The sequence below is a fragment of the Nanorana parkeri genome, unplaced genomic scaffold (genome assembly GCF_000935625.1).
Source record: "Nanorana parkeri isolate BGI_ZX_2015 unplaced genomic scaffold, ASM93562v1 scaffold543, whole genome shotgun sequence".
Lineage (NCBI taxonomy): Eukaryota > Metazoa > Chordata > Amphibia > Anura > Dicroglossidae > Nanorana > Nanorana parkeri.
Window position 1 is genome coordinate 460,967 of NW_017306811.1, and position 22,462 is coordinate 483,428.

A 22,462-nucleotide genomic window follows, 5' to 3' on the forward strand; every position below is an offset into this window, starting at 1 on the left:
TCAGGACTATATTAAAGCATTTAGTGACAATAGCACAATGAACCTACCCTAGATACTAGATGAAAAGGGAAATGAGAAAATGGGAGAACAATAGTTTGTATATTTTGGAAGCATGATTTAATGACCATCATCCTTTTTTCTTTGCGAACTTCAGGCAATGATGACAACACTTGCTCACCACTTGCTCGTTGCCCAGCAGAATGTACCTGCTTAGACACTGTGGTTCGCTGCAGTAACAAAGGACTCAAATCATTGCCAAAGGGCATTCCTAAGGATGTCACAGAACTGTAAGTAATAATAAATATCCTTAGTTCTCTTGCTGTGCTTAACTTCAACTGTTTAAAAATGAGAACGCTAATTTAAAGCAAGAGAATGTTGAAATCCATACAATGAAAGAGCAGCTAATATTAAATCAAGTCAAGTGAGAAAGAACTGTGGAGGAAAGTGAAACATTTGACTAGTGTTCTGATTTAGTTGTTTTTTTTTTCTTCTACTTGCATTGATGAAGTCCTGAATTAGATATGGACCATAGTTCTCATGGTGGTGTGACCTCCACGTATACTTTCCAATGTCTGTATGGTTTTATAAATACATCAATAGAAACCAGTTATAATTCAGTCTCTTCTGCTGGCTACCAAGTCTGAGAAGCTGGACATGTATTGTGTATTGTATACAAGGAGACCAAAACAAATCCATACTTATATGGACAGAATATATAAACTTCTAGCAGATAGTGTTCGGAGTCAGAAAGCTATCTAGTATCCCAGTGCTGCCAGACAAATGTGCTTTCCCCACAGCCATCATGCTGCTGTTATGTTACTTGGTCATTTTACACACCACTAATGTACAGAAGAGTCTATCTTTCAGCTTTTATATAAACTCCAGCAACATAGCAGGCAGCAGATTTGTTCTACAGATAATGCATTATGCATGGTGCTGACTCAGAAAATACATTTACAAGCTTTAGTACTTTTGCATTTTCATTGCACTTTCACCATCATTTATCTTGCAGCCTCTGGGATTGCAGAAAATTTACCTTGATGTGAAACCTTTTAATGCTTCTGCACAGTGATGGATTTTGTTCCATATTTGTGTTATAGGTACCTGGATGGAAATCAGTTTAACCTCGTCCCGAAGGAGCTGTCCAGTTACAGGCACTTGACACTTATGTGAGTAAAAGTAGCTCTGGTTTCTTGCAATATTAAAGGAACAGAGTTTTATGTTAACCTTTTTTTAAAATAGCTTGTTGATAATAAAGGGCTGTTCGGGCTCGTCTAGTTGTCATTGGTTTTTATTCAAGAAGCCATGCTAGAGGAACAGAAGTACCAAACCTAGTTACTATGTGATGCACAAGCCTTATAAAGTAAACAAAAAACTTTCTTTACCTTCTGCAACTATGCCAAATCCTTCTTCATTTGTGTTTCACATGACCACCCCCCGCCTCTACCGTACAGTGGGAGGGTTTCAGCAACAGAGCCAATGCTGTCAATCCAGAAAGCAGTGGGCAGGACTAGGTGAAACCAGGTGCTCATTGACAAGCTACAACCTTGTGAATCAGCAATGACAGTGTGAATAGCTGCAGCCACTGCAACATTTTTAATTCTTCTGTAGTGCAAGCAAGCACAGCCTACATGAGCATGCAGTATTGTTGCCACATCTTCATGGGAAGTTGCATTAGGTGAACTTTACTGGCAGGCTCAACAGGTGTTTGTCGGACTTTGTAGGGGGGCTAAAAGAAAACTGTAACTACAGATGCACTGAATAATTAAGTGCTACAGCACATACTTTTTAATGGAAGGCCATAGTTCTAGCTTAACCCTTAGCTGGCACTCAGAAGAAAGCATTCAATGAAAGATGAATTTTGATTGGCTGCTATGTTGTCTTACATATGACCCTTGTTACCTTTGTGGCTGGTCTTTTGAAACATAGTGCATTTGCTCATAACTTTATGCCAAATATAGGGGTTTTACTAATCAATTTAAAATTATATATATTTTTTTGCAATAAAGATTTTAGTAGCACATAGTCCTTAAAAGCTCATTTTCATAAAACATACAATTGTAGACAAGACTGAACTGGGCTAGGCAGAATAGAGTAGATGTTACCCCAGGACTGGGGGAGACATCTGCCCATCAGCTGTTGCTCCAGCAGGACCTACTGCTGTATCTTGTGCAATTTGGCAAGTGAAGTGATTCAGCACTTCCTTCATCTCAATGGGAAAATAAAATGATTGCCCAGATGACAGAGATGTCTCCACTTGTTTGTGTGTAAGAATGAGAGCTTCCAGCCTCAGAAGCTTTTGCCATTATCTTTTAGAGGTACCTCTGAATGGGCTGATCGTCTTCAGAGAGTTGAAGAGTTACAATTAGGGTCTCTCTAGCGCAATTAATAGAAATGGAATTAGTCTATGAACCTCTTCATATCATGAAAGAACCATAGACTAGTGACTGAAAAACGCACATGGCTAATACCTTAACCTGGGGTCAGCCTGACAAAGATAGCCTGTATTACTTAGTCAAATCAAAATTGAAAGAAGCTGCAGCACCACCAAATCCTATTTCACTTCTCAATGAACTACAATCCAGTAGGACAGTGCTTCACAAACAACACTGCCCTCCAGACCCTGATATTCCTCCAGCTAGTTTCACCCCGTGATAATAGTCAAAGCTGTATTAATCATGAGTTGTTTATGGAGTAACACTATGGAGTAACACTTTGAGAGGGTGCAGCAGCAGTCCATAAAATGTACAAATTGTGGTTAATTTTTAATGTATTATTTCTTCTTGTTGGATCACATTTGACAAATTGTAAGTAATCTTTAACAAATCATCTTGAGGCAAAAGGGTTGTATAAAAACTGTAATATATTGGTGCCTAGGACTGCATTACGTCTACATGTAATCCTCACACTAATCCTGTAGTCCAATAGAGCTGATGCAGTGTAGGTTGTGAGCGTGTACATGTGCTGTATATCAGTTTTCCCAGAGGAAAGTGATTTTGACATCATCTTATCATCTTTCTGACATCATCTTATCCTAATGCTTCCTGTCTGACATCTCTCTTTTATCTATGGTGCATTTCACTGTGAAATGGTTAGTCTGATACATTGAGGGCAAAGATGGCACTCCACAGTAATTGGAACTACCAAATGCTGCATTAGCTATCAGCTTTAAAATACAATTCAAATAAAATGTGTCTTTTTTCAGCTATGAGTGCCACTCTCAGAACAAGTATTTAGAGTGATAAAGTCGTAAAAAGAAACAGGATGTGTTTATTGTTCCACATTAGTGTAAAACAGCTGTGCCGTTTTTAAGTTTTATCTACTAACCTCACACTGAACTGTATGTGGCTGTGGAAATAGTTATGTTGAAATCTAACAGGCTGTTTTTTTTCCAGTGACCTGAGCAATAACAAAATCAGCACTCTGTCCAATCAGAGCTTTAGCAATATGACACAGCTCCTCACCTTGTAAGTATGATGACAGTGCCATTATTGTTCAATAGATGTTTATTAGAATTTTAAAGTGTACATGTACAACCAGTATACATAACACTGCATACAAGAAAGGAGAGTGTAAATAACGAGATTTGTATACAAAGAGCCAAAATATAACAATTTGTTTCCAATACTGGGTTAAAATGAATAGTCAAAAAAGTAGGTAGTTAACAACATTGGTAGGTTAGGATAGAGGGGCCTTGATTCATGGGGATCGGAAAATAAGAATATATATATTTTTTTTTTATAAATTCTTTATTTCCAGGTTTTTTCCAAAACAATATATATATTCTATAGAAAAAATAAGAAGGTTACCAAAACAATAAACATACCTAGTAGTACATTACATAACACGTAGAGGTTTATATAAGCGAGAGAACCTGAGGGTACTGGAGTCTCTCCCTACTCCAAGTGTTACACTTTGCATCCCTTCCAACAGATATAAACGGTGTTCCAACTCGAGTAGCTAGGCTCTCCCAAGGGTAGCTCCAGGGTTGGATGTGTCTGTCCAAATCTACTTGCAATAGAAGGGTGTATATGTGATCTTAGGTATAAACAGTTGTAAATAAGGAGCTGAGTTAATTAAGAAGACTTCTGTGCGATTACCAAAGCTGGGGAGGACTCCAGAGAGTAAGAATATATTTTGAAGGGGGTGCCCATGTGTGTATAATTTTTAGGGCCCCGGATAATGGGGGTGGGAGGGGTTGAATGATAATGAGATAAAGGGATAACAGGGTGAGCAGTATCCCCACCCATAGTGTTAAAGTATCACTGTATCACCCATCACTTGTGTGTTTTAGAACCAATTTGGGATGCAATTGGGCATTCCCAATATATATGTGCAAATGTGGCTTCTGTTTGGCAACCCCTAAAGCAAACCAAGGGGTATGAAGGTAAGGCTTTGGATAGTCTGTGTGAGACCAGGTGCCATCTCATAAGCAGCTTATAGTTAGTGACGACAATACAATTTTCTATTGCAATGAGTGTGACCTGCTAACCACCTACTTCTTTACTCTAAAACCCTAAAACAATGATATTATACCTTATGACTAATATATTCATGACTCATTTTTGTTGTACAGGATTCTAAGTTACAATCGCCTAAGATGCATTCCTCTACGGGCCTTCAGTGGACTTAATACCCTAAGACTCCTGTAAGTAACAGCCTGGCTTATCTATTCAGATTAGAAAAATAGTGGTGGAGCTGTCAAGGGCAAGGGAAACTTTGCAAACTAGTCATGTGACATGTTAAGGAATATAATTTTTATAGGATGCGTTGCATATATTTATGACATTATAGTTTTTAAGTAATTGGTGATTTCCCATGGCAGCCCATTTGTACGCTAGTTTAAATTGCCTTGTAGATGCAGGAATAGTGGACATCAGCTGAGCTGCTATGGCAACATCACTATCTGTCTTTTGGCCTAATTGACAGGGTGAGGCCTATAGTTTAATAGATTATTCTTCTACTGCACCATATTTAACGTTAATCAAATAAAGTTTGCAGTGTTATTACATCCCTCTAATAGGTTTATGTTTGTAAATAAAATTAGACAAAAATTAATCAAACTGGATTACATATCTTTGTGATCTAATAGGGCTGAGTCTGAGCAGCACACAGGCGCTTAGGGCAGGCATCACACGCTCTGTAATACACCAGCCCTTCTTGGTAATGCCAAAGTGACCAAACATGGCCTGCACATCTTCCTACAGTTTCTAAAGTCAGATCCAGTGTCTGTACATAGGTATATACAATGCTGATGCAGTAGATAATTTTGTATTTATTGTTAGACTAATTATGCCTTTCTTGTGTGTCACAGATCCCTTCATGGCAATGATATATCCTCTGTACCTCAAGGAGCATTCAATGACCTCTCCTCCTTATCACACCTGTAAGTAATCCATTTATGTAGAACTTGGAATGTGGAGAAAACATCCCAAATAATCTGCACCTACACTCTTACCATGGACACCATGACAAAATATCTACCTAAAATGGTGCGCTCAAAGTCCCAACGTTTTGTTGCATTAAACAGAGGCAAAATGGATTAATATCAGGGTAGGCTGCCCCTTCTTCTGTATGGATTAGTCTTGGAAGATGCCATGATGGTTAAGCGCATCAGGCAGGGGTCAAGTTTTTTTGTGACTGAGTGAACACTCCTCTATGGCCCTCCATAATTCTGGCCACTGTTGGCATGCTGTTAAGGCTAAAGCTTATGCCCCATGCATAATTGAAAGAAACGGTGGTAATGATCTGTAGTGGTGATTGGATTTTTCATTGAATTGTTCTTTTTAATTTATGTGAAGCAGTACATTTTTCCATTTTTAAAGTTCTATATAAAAATGTAAATGTTAAAATGTTCTATATAAACTTATATAGGTGTGCTATGCTTTAGAAACATTTTCTACTCTCTACGTTAAATTTTGCCAATTTGAGCTACCTTGCATTGCCTTTTCAAAGTTAATTCATATGGAATAGTGTTTTTCTTTTTCTCTCAGCTCATGTCAAGAGATTTTTTATTTTATAATTTAAAGTGTCATTATTTACCACAACGGTTTTATAGAGATTAGAGCTGACAGTGACAATACCCACTTATACTTTCCACACTATGCAATGAAATATAACCCTGAGCATTACACAATTCTCTCCACAACTTATATTCTATGTTGACAAGAATGTCTTGTCTCCATCCTGTTCCAGGGCCATCGGGGCAAACCCTCTGCACTGTGACTGTAACTTGCAGTGGCTGTCTGAATGGGTCAAGTCTGAATACAAGGAGCCTGGTATAGCTAGATGTGCTGGACCTGGAGACATGGCAGAGAAACTGCTTCTTACTACTCCATCCAGGAAGTTCACATGTCATGGTAATATCTCGTTCTCTTCTTCTTCCACCTTGGAGTTTGCCCTGCATATTGCACAAACTTTTTTTCAAGTCAAATAAAGATGTAGTGCTTTTACTTGAAGTGACATTCCTATTGAAAATAATATTTCAGCTAAAGAGTGAAATTCTGTGATTCACCAGATTAAAAAAGAATAAGTTAACTCCCTTTCTGCACATTACTGAAGTTACTATACAGAGAAGATAGGACCTTTAAGTAAACACAAGCTTATTGATTAGTCGTATCATCAATCTTGCCAACAATCTGGGATAGCCCATGGTTCCAGCAATTGATTTGGAATGGGGTATATGTTAGGGTAGGTTTGAATTAGTCTTGGTAAGATTATTGGCAAGTATGCTAATTGGGAAAAGGGAAACAAGAAGAGTAGTAAAAAGGTAGCGGAAATGAACTGAAGGAAGGTATGTGCTCCTCTGTTTTAAGTAGATAATGTGTTTAATATGAACTTGCTAAATGCTATGTATAAACAAACTATGTCCCTAACATTTATCTTATTCAACTAACTAGTCACACAACTCTACATAAAATATGTGTTCACCTTGTCACTTGTTAGTCTATTGGATTTTTTATGTGTGTGACATCTAATAATCTTTCAATTTTTCACTTTTGGCCTTGTGATAACCATCCCTTAGAAATTCCAGGGCCTTGTGGTTTTCTGGTTCCAGGTAAGGGTTCCTGACCCTACAGTATTAAGACAACCACTTTCACCTTCTGGATTTCCCTAAGATGTCTTCCCAAATTCAAACACGCATGTCATGTTCCTCCCCGTGTCTCTGTTCTGTATTAAAATTTACTGACAGCAAATCATTCCTATGCTTACCTTGGTATGGTGCTGACACGCCGTGACAGATGTTACTGTGGTTTCACCTTTTATTCTTTCCAAACTTTAAAGACATTCTCCACAAAAGGTGTATAATTAAGAATCAAACATTATTTTCATGCAAATGTGTCACCATCAAATATAGAATTGAAAAATTTGTCTACATGTTACTTAGGATTGGTTCACAAAGCTAAAACACCAGGATCAGGATTCCTATTTTCGAAAAGTGACAGTTATTTTCATTGGAAGATTTTTTTTAATAGAGCAGGCAAGCCAAGTGAACAAGGTTGGCAATTAGGTACAGCGTGAAGATAGAATGAGCCCACTTTGTCTACCTAAATGGAAAATGTTTATGTTTGACTCATGTTTGAGTTATACTACATTCATGACATGATGTAGTGGTATACAATGCAACACGTTAGGTGCTCAGGTGTATTTTTTCCTGCATGGTTGTTCTTTACCTGAATTTAGATGTTCTGTAATTAATTTGTACCTTTATAATGATCGTTTAAATGGTTACACATTTGTTAAAGCTGGATAATAACAACAACATTGTACTCTTACTTTTTTAGGACCAGTGGATGTCAACATTCTTGCCAAATGTAACCCGTGTTTATCAAACCCCTGCAAAAATGATGGCACCTGCAACAACGACCCAGTAGACTTCTACCGCTGTACCTGTCCCTATGGCTTTAAGGTACTGTGAACATATATACAGATCACTGTGTTGACATGGTCATATTCACTGTCACATGAATGAAGGACTCTACCATTGTGATTACAGGGTCAGGACTGTGATGTACCTATCCATGCTTGTATCAGCAACCCATGTAAACATGGAGGAACTTGCCACTTGAAGGAAGGCGATACAGATGGATATTGGTAGGTTTTTACATGGAGTCATGTACCCTTGACACTGTTCTGTCGCTGGATATTGCAGATAGTTATTAAAAATATCTACATTGGAGTTACCATTAGACACTTTCACACATAGTGCTAAGGGCCTCAGAAATGTTGGGACCTGCTATTCAGTTAAACCCCCAGCAACAAGAACTGCCCCTTGCCTGGTAAAAGAAAAACAGATGATAATAAATCTCACAGTGTCCAAGCCACATTCTATTGTCTTGTAATGTAATTGGACTTGAACTCTTTTCTCCTATTGACATTGCTTGTATCTGGCAGTAGGGTTGGCTCAAACACACTTACTCAATGATAATTACATTTCCCTGAGAGTACTGTATCCAATGGGACCACGCAACTGCTGTGAAAGTCTGTATTCATGTCACATTGTTCTACTGCATCTTATCTGTTGTGACACTCCATAGGAGATTACCTAAGAAAAAAACATGAGGGTTGACCTGATCAGTCATATTCAGCCTGGAACATTTGAGTGTGCGTTGCTTCATTCAGTGGGAATTCATTCACATGTCCACAGTTCCATTTGTAATGTGCAATTCTTAGTCATGTAAACGCGGAAGACACCTAGAGACCTACAGACACCATAATCTGGATGTGCTGGAGATGCCTGGTTCGGCCCTCAAATAGATTAATATCATCCGGCACCAATATTTTTGTTCATAGAATTATGATCACGCACGCACTGTAGATTTAATTTTCCAAATTTTACTTTTTATCTCACAGTATTCATTTGGTAATGATTAAAAAAAAACATTGCCATTTCTACATCTACAGCTTCCTTGAAATGGTATGGGTAATAAGCTTGATGAGCTGACACTTCTAAACATGTGCTGGATTTTTGTTCCATAGTATTCATTTCTCATTACTTCCATATGTAGCTAACAAATGTGACAGGTTGGAAGTTGCAGATGTGAGCTTTACATTTCTTACTCTGCATGACCTCTCTCCCCCGGCCTGATTACAGTTACAGCAGTGGAAAATTGTATCATGAGAGGCTATGCTGGGTGAGAAAATGTAGCATTCAGCTACTACTGTGGCAGCAGCCTTATTGTGACTGGAAAAGAGATGTCTGGCATCATTTGTAACCTCCACCTTCTACCTGCTTGCTTCCAGGTGTACCTGTGCAGATGGATTTGAAGGTGATAACTGTGAGGTGAACATTGACGACTGTGAAGATAATGACTGCGAGAATAATTCTACTTGTGTAGATGGGATCAATAACTACACCTGTCTTTGCCCTCCAGAATACACAGGTGAGACACTTGGAGCCTAATTTTAGTAATGAAGGCCTCACTGTAGTGTTGTAGATCCTCGGATTTAGGCAGCATACACACTACATTCTGTGAATGTTTATTGTATTCTAAGCATAAGGTACACTCATCAGCTAGTTGAATGATGCTCACATTGTAAGCAATTGGATAATGGAGCATGGTAGTTGTTTAATAACAAGGAACTTTTTTTATCATTGAATGCTGGCATGGTCAACCATGTCTTCTGCCTTTGAGGTCTAAACCATTGTAGGGAATTTATATACCCATAATGCATATAGTGTGAGCTCCAGTCAACTAGTTGCTGTTCAAATCTTTATACTTACCCTAAGAGCTGTTGTGTGTACATAGCCTAGCATAGGTTTTGGTTGCAAATTTTGCTGCAGACATTAATGTTTTCATATGCACCTACAGTGTAAACCCAATGCATCTATGGATTTCAGCCAGACTGTGACTCTATGGCATGCTGGGACTTCTAGCTCTGCAAAGCAAGGGCTGCAGGTTACCTGCCTCTGCTGTAATGCTCTTATCAGCAATTGTCAAAATAAGTGATGTCCTCACGTTGTCTTCCATTATAAACTCTTTCCTGTGTCTCTTCCATTCTAATTAGTAAATGTGCTTCTTCCTGCTACTGCTAATCACTATGTTCTGCTATTAGTAAAGACTAAGCTCTCTGTGCATATCATTGCCATTGTGCTCTTGTCATTGTTGCTGGCTCGACATGCTGTGTTGTTTCCAATAAACACATATGTATCTTGTCTCTTCTGTCTTTGTTGCACAAGCTGCTAATCTGAATGAGGTGGAAAAAGGTCAGTCTTCCTTCATCCTTTTCTCCTACTTCTTGTGGTGTGCCACTAATAGTAAAATCAGCGAATAAGTCACAGTACAATCAGTCCGCTTTTTGCCATTGCTCTGATGTTTGTCTTAGATAATTAAATATGCGACCTGCATCTTTGGGGACAGTTTAATTGCTGTAAATACAATAGAAATGTTCAATCATGACATGAGCAAACTATGCCACACATCATGCAAAAAAAATTAGAGGTAAGAAATGAATAGAAAGAGTGCCTTAAAGATCTCCCAGTGTACTCCCCAATAGATATCTGTAGCAGAAAAGGTTGATCATAAAAACATCTTATGCCCAGGGCCAGGGTGCTGCCACTAGGCAAACTAAGCAGCTGCCGAGGGAGCATCCTCGACTACTCCCCCCCACCCAAGACACCCCCCACCCCCCTGTCTATTTCACATTGCAAAAGCCAATAGCAGGCTGGCTATTGTCCCCTCCCACTATGCAGATAAGCAGAACTGAGAGTCAACTTTCTCTCTGCTCAGTGGGTGGGGTTTCAATAGCCAGTCTGCTATTGGTTATTTCAAATTAAAATAGCCAATAGCAGTCTGGCTATTGCTCCCAGCTGCTTACATCCAACTGTTGCCTATAGAAGCTAGCCGGCAGAAGAATGGGGCCACGCCGGGGGGATTGGATTAGGAGTTGCGTCGCGGGAGGGGAGCTGGGGGATGCAAGTACGGATCTTGTCTTGAGCACAAAATAGTCTAGCACTGGCCCTGCTTATGCCCTTATAAAAATCCAAAGTAAGAAGGTGAGTGGGGGTAGTCGTGGTCTACAAGCACTTTGTAGGTACCCTTTTGAGTATCCAAGACAAAGGGTAAAGAAGTGTGTAGTTGTGCAAAGCATTTCTTGATCGGTTCTACCCCACTCCCCTTCCCATTGTGGATATGCTATTTAATTAAAACTTTAAACAAATGAAAACATTTATATTTAATTGGAACTTTCTACAACCACCCCTAGTGTTAAAATACTAGTTTTATTGATATTTTCTTTAAAATTGTAATTTAAAATGATGGTCTTCTGACTTCTGGTGCTGTCAGGCTAAGAGAGTTCAAAAGAGTTTTCTAGAATCATAAGATACACTCATGCATGTATCCTAAAACATTCTATGCCTCCTACAGTGCACATGAGATTTTGTTGGCAGTCAAGCTTTGTTTACCCAGGAGTTGGAAATAGAGGGCATGCAGTATGTTTTTCTAAAATCAACAGAGCAGCCCCTGACTTCAAGGGAAAAAGGTGCATTGATGCGAATACATCAGTACACATTAGCTTAAAGTGTTTCCTTCACTCTGTCATGAATGTGGCCTGCTGTGTCTAGCCTGGGTCAGGTGCTACAAGCCTATTCACTGTCATTTACCATGTTGGTTGGCCTCCTGCCAGCTCGGAGAGCACTTGAAAGACTTACAGAATGCCGTCTGAAATTATGCTAGCAGTGGAAGCAGAAACACAAAGGCTTACACCTACTTATCTTTGAATATGTCAGTGGAAGCCTCCATACAGTCTCCAGACTTTCATTGGTGGGAGCTATAGAATTTACAGCACCGTCTAAGCAAGCGTTAATGTACAGATGTCCTTCATGAAAGTCATCATATGCAAAAAAAAATATGAAATATCAGCTTTTGGGTTGGTTTATATGTATATATATATTGTTATCATGCCTTAATGTTCATACCTCCTCTGATACAATACTAAAATCAGGCAGGTTCAGACTTTGTTCATGAATTTCATATAATGTTTATAAATTTGTACTTATGAGCGCTACAGTATGTTTTGTAGCACTAGGGCATGGAAGTTAACTAACATGCCAGTACGTTTCTAATTATGGGTTACATCCAAAGTGATGGAGGAAGCGCAGGCATGGGAGAAACATACACCGGCTTTGTTAAGCTGGCCATACATCAGTAGAATTATTGGTTTGAAAAAAATAATTTTCAGAGCATTCCTTTGATTTTTGTTGATAGTTATTGGGGCCAAAGCAATGATCCTTACCGACTGTAATTATGAAAAATATGGAAGGATGGAATAAATTGAGAACCAACAAAATTCTTACAGTTAATATGGTTTTCGTTTGAGGAACTCCATTTGTTTCCAAAATTTTATGCTATTATTAAACAAAATTTGGAACATTTGTCAAGTGTCTGATGGCATTATCAAATGTTCTGATGAGATTTTTTGTGTGAATGTTTGTGGGAATATCTACCAGTGTATGACCAGCTTTAGATCTGAACCCAGTGCTTTATAGTATATGTGCTAATCATAAGCCACCTTGTTGCCACCTTTGTGTGTCGTATTATTTTGTTTTTATGTTCTCAACTATCCTTCCAATTAAACCTTCTGAAGTGTCAGGTCATTCAAAAAGAATGTACAGTACATTGCTGTATATGGCTTTTGTATCAGACAGTCAAGTTTCACATAGCCACTCATCCCTGTGGGGAAAAACACATGGTTCTAAATGCTTTTTACAAATTGTATTCTTCTAAATCTTTCATGCGTGTAACTACTGTAGCGACATTAAGCACAGTGCAAAGTAATTACAGTATGTAGAAAGTCTGTCAGTGTCGGCTGCTTTGCAGGTGAGCGGAGCTCAGAGCAGATGTAATATATATATTTATGTTACTAGTCGTCTCAAGTAACATGAAAGTGCCCCTCAAGGTAGAATTATTGCGAGCCAAGTCATCTATTGCAAAGTCCCATAATCCGGGGGCAGTTCTCCAATGCTGCATGCTGTTGCACTAAGTTAATTATTCCACTACATAAAAAGATAAGTTTTGTGTTTCAATACATTGTGGCAGGGGATAACTACAGCAGGTGTTCCTTTCAAAACTGAGAATGGGCTTTCATAAAGCTGTCAGAGTAACTTAGTGCATTGCTAGGAACCCCAAGCAAGCATAACCCAGAGATGTTTACTTCCTAGTCATCAGAAAAACAATGGCCGCAGGGCACAAGTATACATGGGGTATATCAATGCTAGACTCAGAAAGTTATTTTTTAATATGAAACAAGATGCATTGCAGATTTCCTTTAGAAAAATACCAGGGTTATTTCCCCAGTGTCCTCAGCATGTCCTGTTAATTAGGTAGATATTACAGCCCAAGTTTACTTTTTTTTTTACATATTAGGCATATTTGTTGTCTATTTTCCTAGTTATAATATTCATAAAACAATTGCAAAGATTAGTGTTGCAGCAATTTAACAGATATGGTTATTTGATTTGATTATTTAGTCAGTGGTGCAATAGAACTAGTATAAAAAACACTATATACTAGATTTTATATTGTGTATGTTTAATGTGATGGCATATTAAAAGTATTTTTCATATAAAGGATTGATGTTTGTACACAGTAGTCTGGTGACTTTAATTCTTTGAATTTACTCCCCCCTAATTGTACTGATGGCCATTATTGGTCAGTACAGAGGAGACCCCAGTATGCACTTAAACACGGCTCAATATCTCTATCCACAGATATACTGTGCTGCTCGAGGCAATCTGATTTTCCATCACATGAAGAAAAGTCAATATATATTTATACTACAAACACCACCACATAACATTATAATCAGAGAAAATTCCCGATGTATATTCCTGATAGGTAATTCCTAATATGATCATAATAGGAATTACCATAATAGAGTACAAGGGGAAGGTCATTGTAATTTTGGGGTTAAAAAATGTAATGTATTTGTTTACAGAGGGGGTTGGGCTTCTTCAGTTATGCTCTGTGCTGTGCCTTGTGTTTTAGCCAGAGACCATAAAAGAACATGGGTTCTTGTGTATGAGAGTGCTCTTGTGCTCCATAGACACCAATCTGACTCAAAGGAGCCTTGCAAGATGCCAAACGCTATCTGGACATCTGAATCTTATTGGTCAGTGTGGGACAAGGAAGTTATATTAGACACATTTAACAACTGAGACCCAGGAGTGCTATGTATGTATAAAGTTGTTAACATCTGTAGATAGGCTAGAGAAGGGCCCCTATATTTCACACATGAAACAGTGGATGTTTCTTTGGCACATGTATCATGGAACAAGAAACAGGAAATGAATACTGCAATATTTAACCTTATTGAATAAGGATGGTAGATGGTTAATTTTAATAAGCAGTGTCATCATTGTAAACATTTTGTGTCATATTGTATTGCAGGAGAATTATGTGAAGAGAAGTTGGACTTCTGCTCCCAGGAAGTAAACCCATGTCAGCACGACTCTAAATGCATCCTGACACCAAAGGGATACAAGTGAGTGCTTAGTGTAAGATGAAGAGGGTGGTAGTGGTGTGTCTGTGTCTTTGGAGGTACAATTACAATCATGTAAAATAAAAAAGTATGAAAGGAGATGGTCTTAGCTACCTATTGCAACCAATGAGGATCTTCCTTTTCTGCTAATAACCTGAACCATAAACACGCCCGCTACAATATTAATTTTTGCTGTGAGGTATGTTTATTTGCAATCAGTGAGGATCTTCCTTTTCTGCTAATCAACTGAACTATAAACAGGATAACTGGAATATGATTTGTTACTGTGAGCAACATACTTACGGTTTAGATCAGCCATTCTCAACACGGGTTCCTCTAAAAGTTGCTACGGGTTTTTTAAGGTGTGCATGATTAACCTCCCATCTGATGGAGCCTGGATAGTTATGGGTCCAATGCCACTTGCCAGTGGCATGACACCAATGCTCTTTTTTATATAGCTGAGAGGGTGACATTCTGAGCAACATCAAAAAAAAAAAAATGGAAAACGATTGTGCAGAGCTAGCAATGACAGCTAGCACCACCCAATAGTTTTCTATTGTCCGGCGGTTCTGCTGCCGTCAAAAGAAAAAAACACTGCTTTTTCTTTTTTTTTCTTTATTCTGACACGGCCAATGGCCGGCCGCTCGGCCAGCTTCGGCTTTCAGCGCGGCTCAGCCGAGCCGAGGCATATGCCTTCGGCTTGACCTAGCCGCTCGGCTAAATTCGGGAACTGTATGGGCTATTGTGAATAGCCCGTACAGCACCCCTTTGGTTCTACTGAACCGAAGGGGTCCTGGGGCCGAAGCTAGCCAAAGGATCGGCCGAAGCTCTGGCTAGATCCTTCGGCTGCTTCGTGAATAGACCCCTAAGTTTTCGGTCTTATCTGGTTGCTGCCAAGTTGAATTACATGCTATTTCTTGTTGTCTCTCAGGTACTCCAGAGGGAAAAAAATCACACCATAAGAATACCAAGTCTTTCCATAGATGGGGAAATATTTTCCCCTTCTATAGTAATTTATTCCTTAGACAAGATCTGTTGCAATACTTGCTGTATACCAAGAGTGCTGCCCACAAATTACTTTTAGCTTTTCCTATTCACTCTTGCAAAGTGCAGAAATATTTCTGGGTGCAATAACACGTACATCTGTCTACAAAGGCAGAGGTATCCCCCTGGAGAAAGTAAACTGCTCAGTTGAAACAAAGAATGATTGTAGATGACAGCATGGTTTGCTATCATCAGGCCATTATTAGTTATCCTTATTGAAAAGGATTGTTTGTAGTAAGGTCCAGTTGAATCAGAATATAATAATTATAAATGCATTTACCTGTTTTTCATGCAATAGGAGCAGCTTACTTGCAGATCAGGAACAAATTCCCTAAGAGTTTGTGTACTGTATTTTAAGGGAATGATAGTTCTATAGCTGAATTTGACTTGCTTTGTGTTTGCTTTATCTGGACACAGCAGGTTCTATTGAGTTGCATTTGATTTGAAGGCAAAGCAGGCTGAATGCAGCCTGATGCAGTGACTTATATTTAAATGCATGCATTCGAGTGGCGCTATGTTCAAAAGCAAAAGTCCATGTTTGACAGCAATGCCCACTACACAAGCCATAAATAATGTTTCATTCCACTCCCTGAACTACAATAAATCATTGCAGTTAAGAACCCAGCTTACAAAGAGCTGGATAGTGGAAGCTTCTGTTATACCAGAGAAGCATGGGCTTTTTTTTGTTTCTTTTTTTAGGTTTAAACCTGATTAGCTATGACATTCTAACCCGTGAGCGACCACTCACAGGTATAGTTTTTTCATAATAATGATTGTTAGAGTCATAACAGTGAAGTTATCCTGACTATGGCCAGTGCCAGTGAAAATAGAGATTAACAAAGTTCTTCCTTAATGTTGCATTACTGCCTAATTGTGTGTAACGACTGTTGCCTCTCCTTCCTTCTATGATTGTACAGCTAATAACACTGTACAGCTGCCTAATGGCTTGTCACAAGAGCCATGAAGCAGATCAGTATGCTGGGCTATAGCAGACTTCTTCTATGGGGTTACTATTATAGAGCACATGGTGTGAATTAATAAATTGCTTCTGCTATTCATCCACGTTCTAGATGTGACTGCACTCCAGGATATGTTGGCGAGCACTGTGAAACTGATTATGATGATTGCCAAGACAACAAGTGCCGGAATGGTGCACGATGTACAGATGCCGTGAATGGCTATACCTGCGTGTGTCCGGATGGCTTTAGGTGAGACTTCTTCAGAGTTCAAAACGTGTAACAGCTTATTCATCATGTGAAAGAGCACACTTGCCCATCCTGGGGTAAATGTCCGGAAGTGTGGAAGAGTAATACTTATTACAATGGAAGTAAAGGCTAATAAAGAAAATAAAAGCCACCTTGGAGCCATAATGTGCTATTATGCACAGCATATTAGCACATTATGGCATATTAACCTGCCATCCAGTGCAGGGCTTCTCCTCTCTGGCGCTTTCATCTTCAGTACGGTCCTCTTACAGTTTCTGATTCTTTGGCTGATTGATTGGCAGGGTCCCAATGATGTCATTCACGTTCATGTATACGGCAATTAATGTCATCTCGGCATGCACGGGCTCTGCACTGAGCTGCCATATAAAGCCTAGCAATTAGCAATATATATTTTTTGGCCGCTTCTTACGCTCTACGTTTAGTCATGGCTTTGTTAGAATATCAGGATTTTCAAAGATGTGTACTTGTTACTTGTGTGGGACAGTGCTTATTATTCAATACAATTTCTTCTGCCTGCACCTTCAACATATTAAACGCCATTTATCAAAATACCATAACATCACATTTTATTAATATGTACTGTATATATTGTAACTGTCGAGATTATATGGCTTTTGCCTATAATATTTGGACTTAATTGGTTTCCATTCATTATTAATTATATTCATTTCTACTTCTTTTAAGTAAGTAGTAAAGTATTTATGCTTTGGCATATTTTTAATTTTAGCGGACTGTTCTGTGAGTACCCGCCACCCATGGTTTTACCGCGTACAAGTCCCTGTGATAATTTTGAGTGTCTGAATGGTGCACAATGCATTGTTAAAGGAACTGACCCCTCGTGTCAGTGTGTGTCGGGATATCAAGGGAGCAAGTGTGAAAAACTAACAAGCGTCAACTTTGTCAACAAAGACTCTTACCTGCAAATGTCATCTATGAGGATCCGCACACAGACCAACATCTCGCTGCAGGTAAGATGGCTATTGATCTGGAGATTGTGTATAGACCGACAGATATGGTGTTCGGGGAGATACGAGGTTGATTTACTAAAGGGTTTGGGCATTGTCACTTCACTAATTGAATTTTCAATTCCAAAGCCGACTTCCATTACCCAATCATGTGCAAGCAAAAGTCCTGTTTTTTAAATTTTCCTTCCACATGATTGTGTATGCTTTACAAAGAGAATTTTGAGTTGGCTTCACCTCGTTTACTAAGCTAAGTAAAAATTCACTTTGCTAAGTATAAACGTTCTACCCCTTTGGTAAATCAACCACAATGAGTAGTACTTTAAATGCAGAAATTATTTAGACTGAATAGTTCTTACATTCCGCCATTTTAAGAAGTTGGAAAGGTCAGTACATTGTGACTACTGCAGAAATAATCACCCCCTAACAGCCAAAGAAGGATCATTCACACCATCACACGGCTTTATGGAGCTTTGGGGAAAAAGTAATGCATGCAGCATTTTGAATGTCCCTCATTTTGCTATTCAATCACTTATAATTGAAGACAACAGTGTGTCAATGTGCATTACCACGTGTGTTTGGTGTGCACAAGACCTTACAATTTATCTCTGCTGATGGCAAAGATAATAGGATATGAACACAATGATTGACAGAACTGTGGAGAGCTGTGTAAATATGCATCCTTTACTGTAATGTGTACCCTATGCAATCTATCAAAGTGCTCTTGTATGTTATATAGGCATCCTCTTCAAAGCCACACAGGAAAGTTCTCTTCCTTCGGTTTTTCAACCAAGCGAAATGGGTGTTCAAAGACCCATAGAGGCATACATTTAAAGCAGTGAATATAACTTTTACTGAGCATTCACCAGTGGTGAATTAATCACTGTTATGTAAAACACATGCACCTGGAAGATTCTCCTGGATCGAATGCTTGGAGAATGTCAGGTCCAGAGGATATCTCTCTCTCTCTCTCTAGATATCTATCTATCTACCTATCTATTTATATATCGCTCTATCTATCGCTATCTATCTATCTATCTATCTATCTATCTATCTATCTATCTATCTATCTATCTATCTATCTATCTATCTATCTATCGCTCTCTATCTATCTATCGCTCTCTCTCTATCTATCTACCCCCTCTTTCTTTCTTCTCTCTTACCTATTTATCTCTTGCTCCCTCTCTCTCTTTCTTTCTCTCTTCTTTATCTTTCTGTCAAATTAAAATACATTTAAATTCAAATAAGCTTTATTGGCTGGGGCAAACACATTTTAACATCACCAAAGCAATGCTCTCTCTCCCTATCTACCTTTTTCTCCCTCCCTTCTCTAAGACTCTACCATACTTTCTATCCATCTAATAATTAGTTGCAAATGTCAGGCTGTACCCAACACTAGAGCAGAGGGAGCCTGTTATTAATACACAGATCATGCCCATGTGTGAACCTTTGCCGTTATCAGATCTCTGTATCATTCTATCACTTCTGCAATAAAACCCTTATTTAGATATTCATCTTTGCTGCACATAAAGGGAACTTTTAATAAGTAAAACACATTGAAATTCCTCATGAAACGGGATCCTTTGTTGCAGCTCCAGAAATCTGTTTTTTTTATTAACATCATGCAGATGTTGATCTATGTCAGTGCAGGAGAAAATACATGTCATGCTACTCCATAAAACACATGTATGTGTTTATATTAATGTATGGATGTTATGGATAAAGTAAAAATTGGATTATTTTGACTTTGCTCGGATAATGTTGACATTATCCAGGCATATTTAGGTAAAGTCACTGGATGTGTGTGGAATTTGAAACCATTTTTGTAGATGACATTGTGTATGGTTTAAAAGGAGTCTGTTGGGGAGTTATGTTGTCTATCTAAAGAGAAAATCTTATAATACACTATATGGCCTGACCATCACACATGCATGGGCTTGTTGGACATCCCATTCCAAAAGAATGGGCATTAATATAAAATCCTCCCCTCCTTTTGCTGCTATAACTCCCCTTGCTCTTATGAGATTTTGGAGCGTGTCTTGGGATTTATGTCCATTCAGCAAAAGGACCATTTGTGAGGTCAGATCATGATATTGGACCAGAATACCTGGGTTGCAATCTGCAATGCAATTCATTCCAAAGGTGTTTGGTAGGGTTCTCTGAAGGCCAGACAAATGTGAATTGGTCATATATAGACCCCCATAAACTTTAAATAAAAAATGAAAATAGACCTAAAGTTCATTATATTCTTCTTTTAGGCCCCTTTCAGATAGGCGATAGTCTGATCAGGTCCGCCTGTCAGTTTTTTAGGCGTATCTAATCGGAAGCCGGGTGTTAGTCTATGGGCAGCCGGAACTAAATGGACAAGTGTCCATTTACATCCGATTATCCCTGACTGTGGCCAGGTTCAGAAAACAGAGGTCCGTGTTGGCAGATCTGATTGTGATGGATCAGTGGTAATCTGATATAAACAGACACGTATCTGTTTACAACCGACTCCCCATAGTCCTTACATGGGTACGGTAACTTAGGTTTTTTTTTGTGAAACTCAAGATGGAGGAAAACTGGATGGACACAAATGTGACAATGGTGAGATCCATTCCTAACTGCTCCGATCAGCAGGGATCTGCTCAAGGATCCCCTGCTGATCAGAACTGACAGGCATCAGTGTCTAAGGGGCCTTAAGAAGTAAAAATAAGCAGTAAAATATCAGGTAAGCTGTACAGTATATGACATTGTTTGCCTCGTCTGATAGGGGAGGAGGAAGCAGTGATGGATCAGTGACTGAAGAAAATGTTAGGTCCGGTTTTATTCTTCTCGGAAGACATAGTATATGTTTAAAGTTTAGATATAGTATAGTATAGTATAATCTCAGTAAAGTTAACTTCCGTGGATGTTTGCTGGTTGATTATCAGGCACTTTAATTGTATTAAACAACGGTGCCACCTTGGTTTCTACACTGCACATACAGTTTGTAAGATATAAACTCTGTAGGGAGCAAATTAGTTTGTGTACTTGTTTTAGGAACAGAAGATTATTTGGTATTCACTTTCTTTCCTGATCTCTAACAAATCTCCCAATGTCTAAAGATAGCCTAAGTGTACAACTCATCTTTTTCTATTGCCCAGGTGGCCACAGATGAAGACAGTGGCATCTTGCTCTACAAGGGTGACAAGGACCATGTAGCAGTGGAGTTCTACAGGGGGAGAGTCCGTGTTAGCTATGACACTGGAAGTTACCCAACATCTGCCATTTACAGGTGAGTCACAACTTCAGAGATGTTCTGATCCCCACCTTTTTATCGTCTATGGTTATTAGTCATCGCTGCAAAAAACCCTGTAGGACCTTAACCAATCAGTTCAAAGATGGTTATTAGCACTTAAAATTAAATTTTCTTGGCCAAGCGGCACAAGATTCTCCTAATTGTTATTTATTGTGAAGAAGTGACTTCACCCAGAAATAAATACCTGACACATGATTATTGTCTCTCTTCATTGACTGACCTCTCGTACAGTTATTGCTTTCCAATTAAAGGATTGTTCTTTTAGATGTCTTCCATATATTTGCTATAGCCTAGCCTGCTGATAATGACCTGATACAGATTGTTTCTATATAAAGGGTGTGGGTGCCCATGGTCTAGCAAATACAGTTGCTTGATGTCACTATGGGGACAGAAGTTCACTTGAGGCCCCGTTCACACGGGGCGGTTAGGCCGCACGGATCCGCCGACATGAACGAGCCCATACATTGCTATGGGGACCTTTCATGCGACCGCACGGCTCAGCTCGACCCGAACCACTTATCTAGCAAGTAAACCTTTCCCTGCTGTTTTTTTGTTTTTTTTCTTGACATCGGGGCCGCCGTCAGTCAGAAGTCAGAAAAAAAAGGAATGAATAGCTAGATTGTTATTGGCTATTGGCTTTTTCAATTTGCAATAGCAGACTAGCTATTGAACTTACCCACTGCTGCTGTCAATCAGCAGAGGTGGACCTGAAGTTCTCCATCAGGTCCTCCTCTGGTGACTGACAGCAGCAGAGGGTGGGTGTAATAGCCAGCTTGCTATTGGCTATTGCAAATTGAAATAGCCAATAGCAATCTAGCTAGGCATTCCTATGCTGTTTTTTTTTTTCTGATGACAGCTGTCCGAATACTAAAAAAAACAGCAGATAGCAAGGGAGGCATTAGCTTCTTTGCTATCTGCCATGATTTCAGGGGGGTGCTCTCTTCCTTGTTGTTGCACCCCCTCCTCGGAGGGGGAGGTTTGACAGAGGGCACCTCCCTGAAACGAGAAGGGCACCTCCCTGGCTTATTTCAGGTTGGGATCCCTGCCGGTTCCTCAACTGCCTGAAATCACACATTCCTATCAGGTCAGACAGCTGTAATCCAGACAGCAGGGCTACTTCCTCAATGTCCTCCACCCTGTTACACTGGCAGTACAGCTTGGTCTAGAGCACACCCCCAACCTCTGATTGGACAGTAAGGGAACAGAAGCACACTGATGAGTCATCATATCTGCTTACTGTGCTCTTTCCTCCTGTCAGTACATTTCCTGTCAGCATATGTAAACAGCAACAAAGCTTTATTGGCTTGGAGGACTGGCTTCTCCTTTCCAGTCTGATTGCAACTGCACAGCTGATGACAATGAGGCTGATATAAAAAGAAATGTAAGCGTAATGAACACATAACTGAGCTCAGCTTTAATTCACAGATTGCATAAAGTATGATAATTACATATGCAGTCATCATACAGCC

General features: G+C 39.2%; 1 protein-coding gene across 8 annotated transcripts in view; it reads left to right on the forward strand.

Annotated features, from left to right (window-relative positions):
* Positions 1–22,462, forward strand: part of SLIT2 (slit guidance ligand 2) — a 292,973-nt gene that overhangs the window by 252,878 nt on the left and 17,633 nt on the right. For 5 of the 8 annotated variants that reach the window (XM_018561764.1, XM_018561762.1, XM_018561763.1 and 2 more), the window contains 13 exons: positions 155–287; positions 1,101–1,169; positions 3,396–3,467; positions 4,577–4,648; positions 5,315–5,386; positions 6,196–6,359; positions 7,785–7,909; positions 7,997–8,094; positions 9,244–9,383; positions 14,388–14,481; positions 16,593–16,730; positions 17,476–17,716; positions 20,839–20,969. In XM_018561764.1, the coding sequence (XP_018417266.1) occupies positions 155–287; positions 1,101–1,169; positions 3,396–3,467; positions 4,577–4,648; positions 5,315–5,386; positions 6,196–6,359; positions 7,785–7,909; positions 7,997–8,094; positions 9,244–9,383; positions 14,388–14,481; positions 16,593–16,730; positions 17,476–17,716; positions 20,839–20,969 (1,549 nt within the window). Of the gene's footprint in view, positions 1–154; positions 288–1,100; positions 1,170–3,395; positions 3,468–4,576; positions 4,649–5,314; positions 5,387–6,195; positions 6,360–7,784; positions 7,910–7,996; positions 8,095–9,243; positions 9,384–10,180; positions 10,208–14,387; positions 14,482–16,592; positions 16,731–17,475; positions 17,717–20,838; positions 20,970–22,462 lie in introns of all 8 variants that reach the window. The other 3 variants (XM_018561765.1, XM_018561758.1, XM_018561759.1) reach the window with 1 other exon arrangement.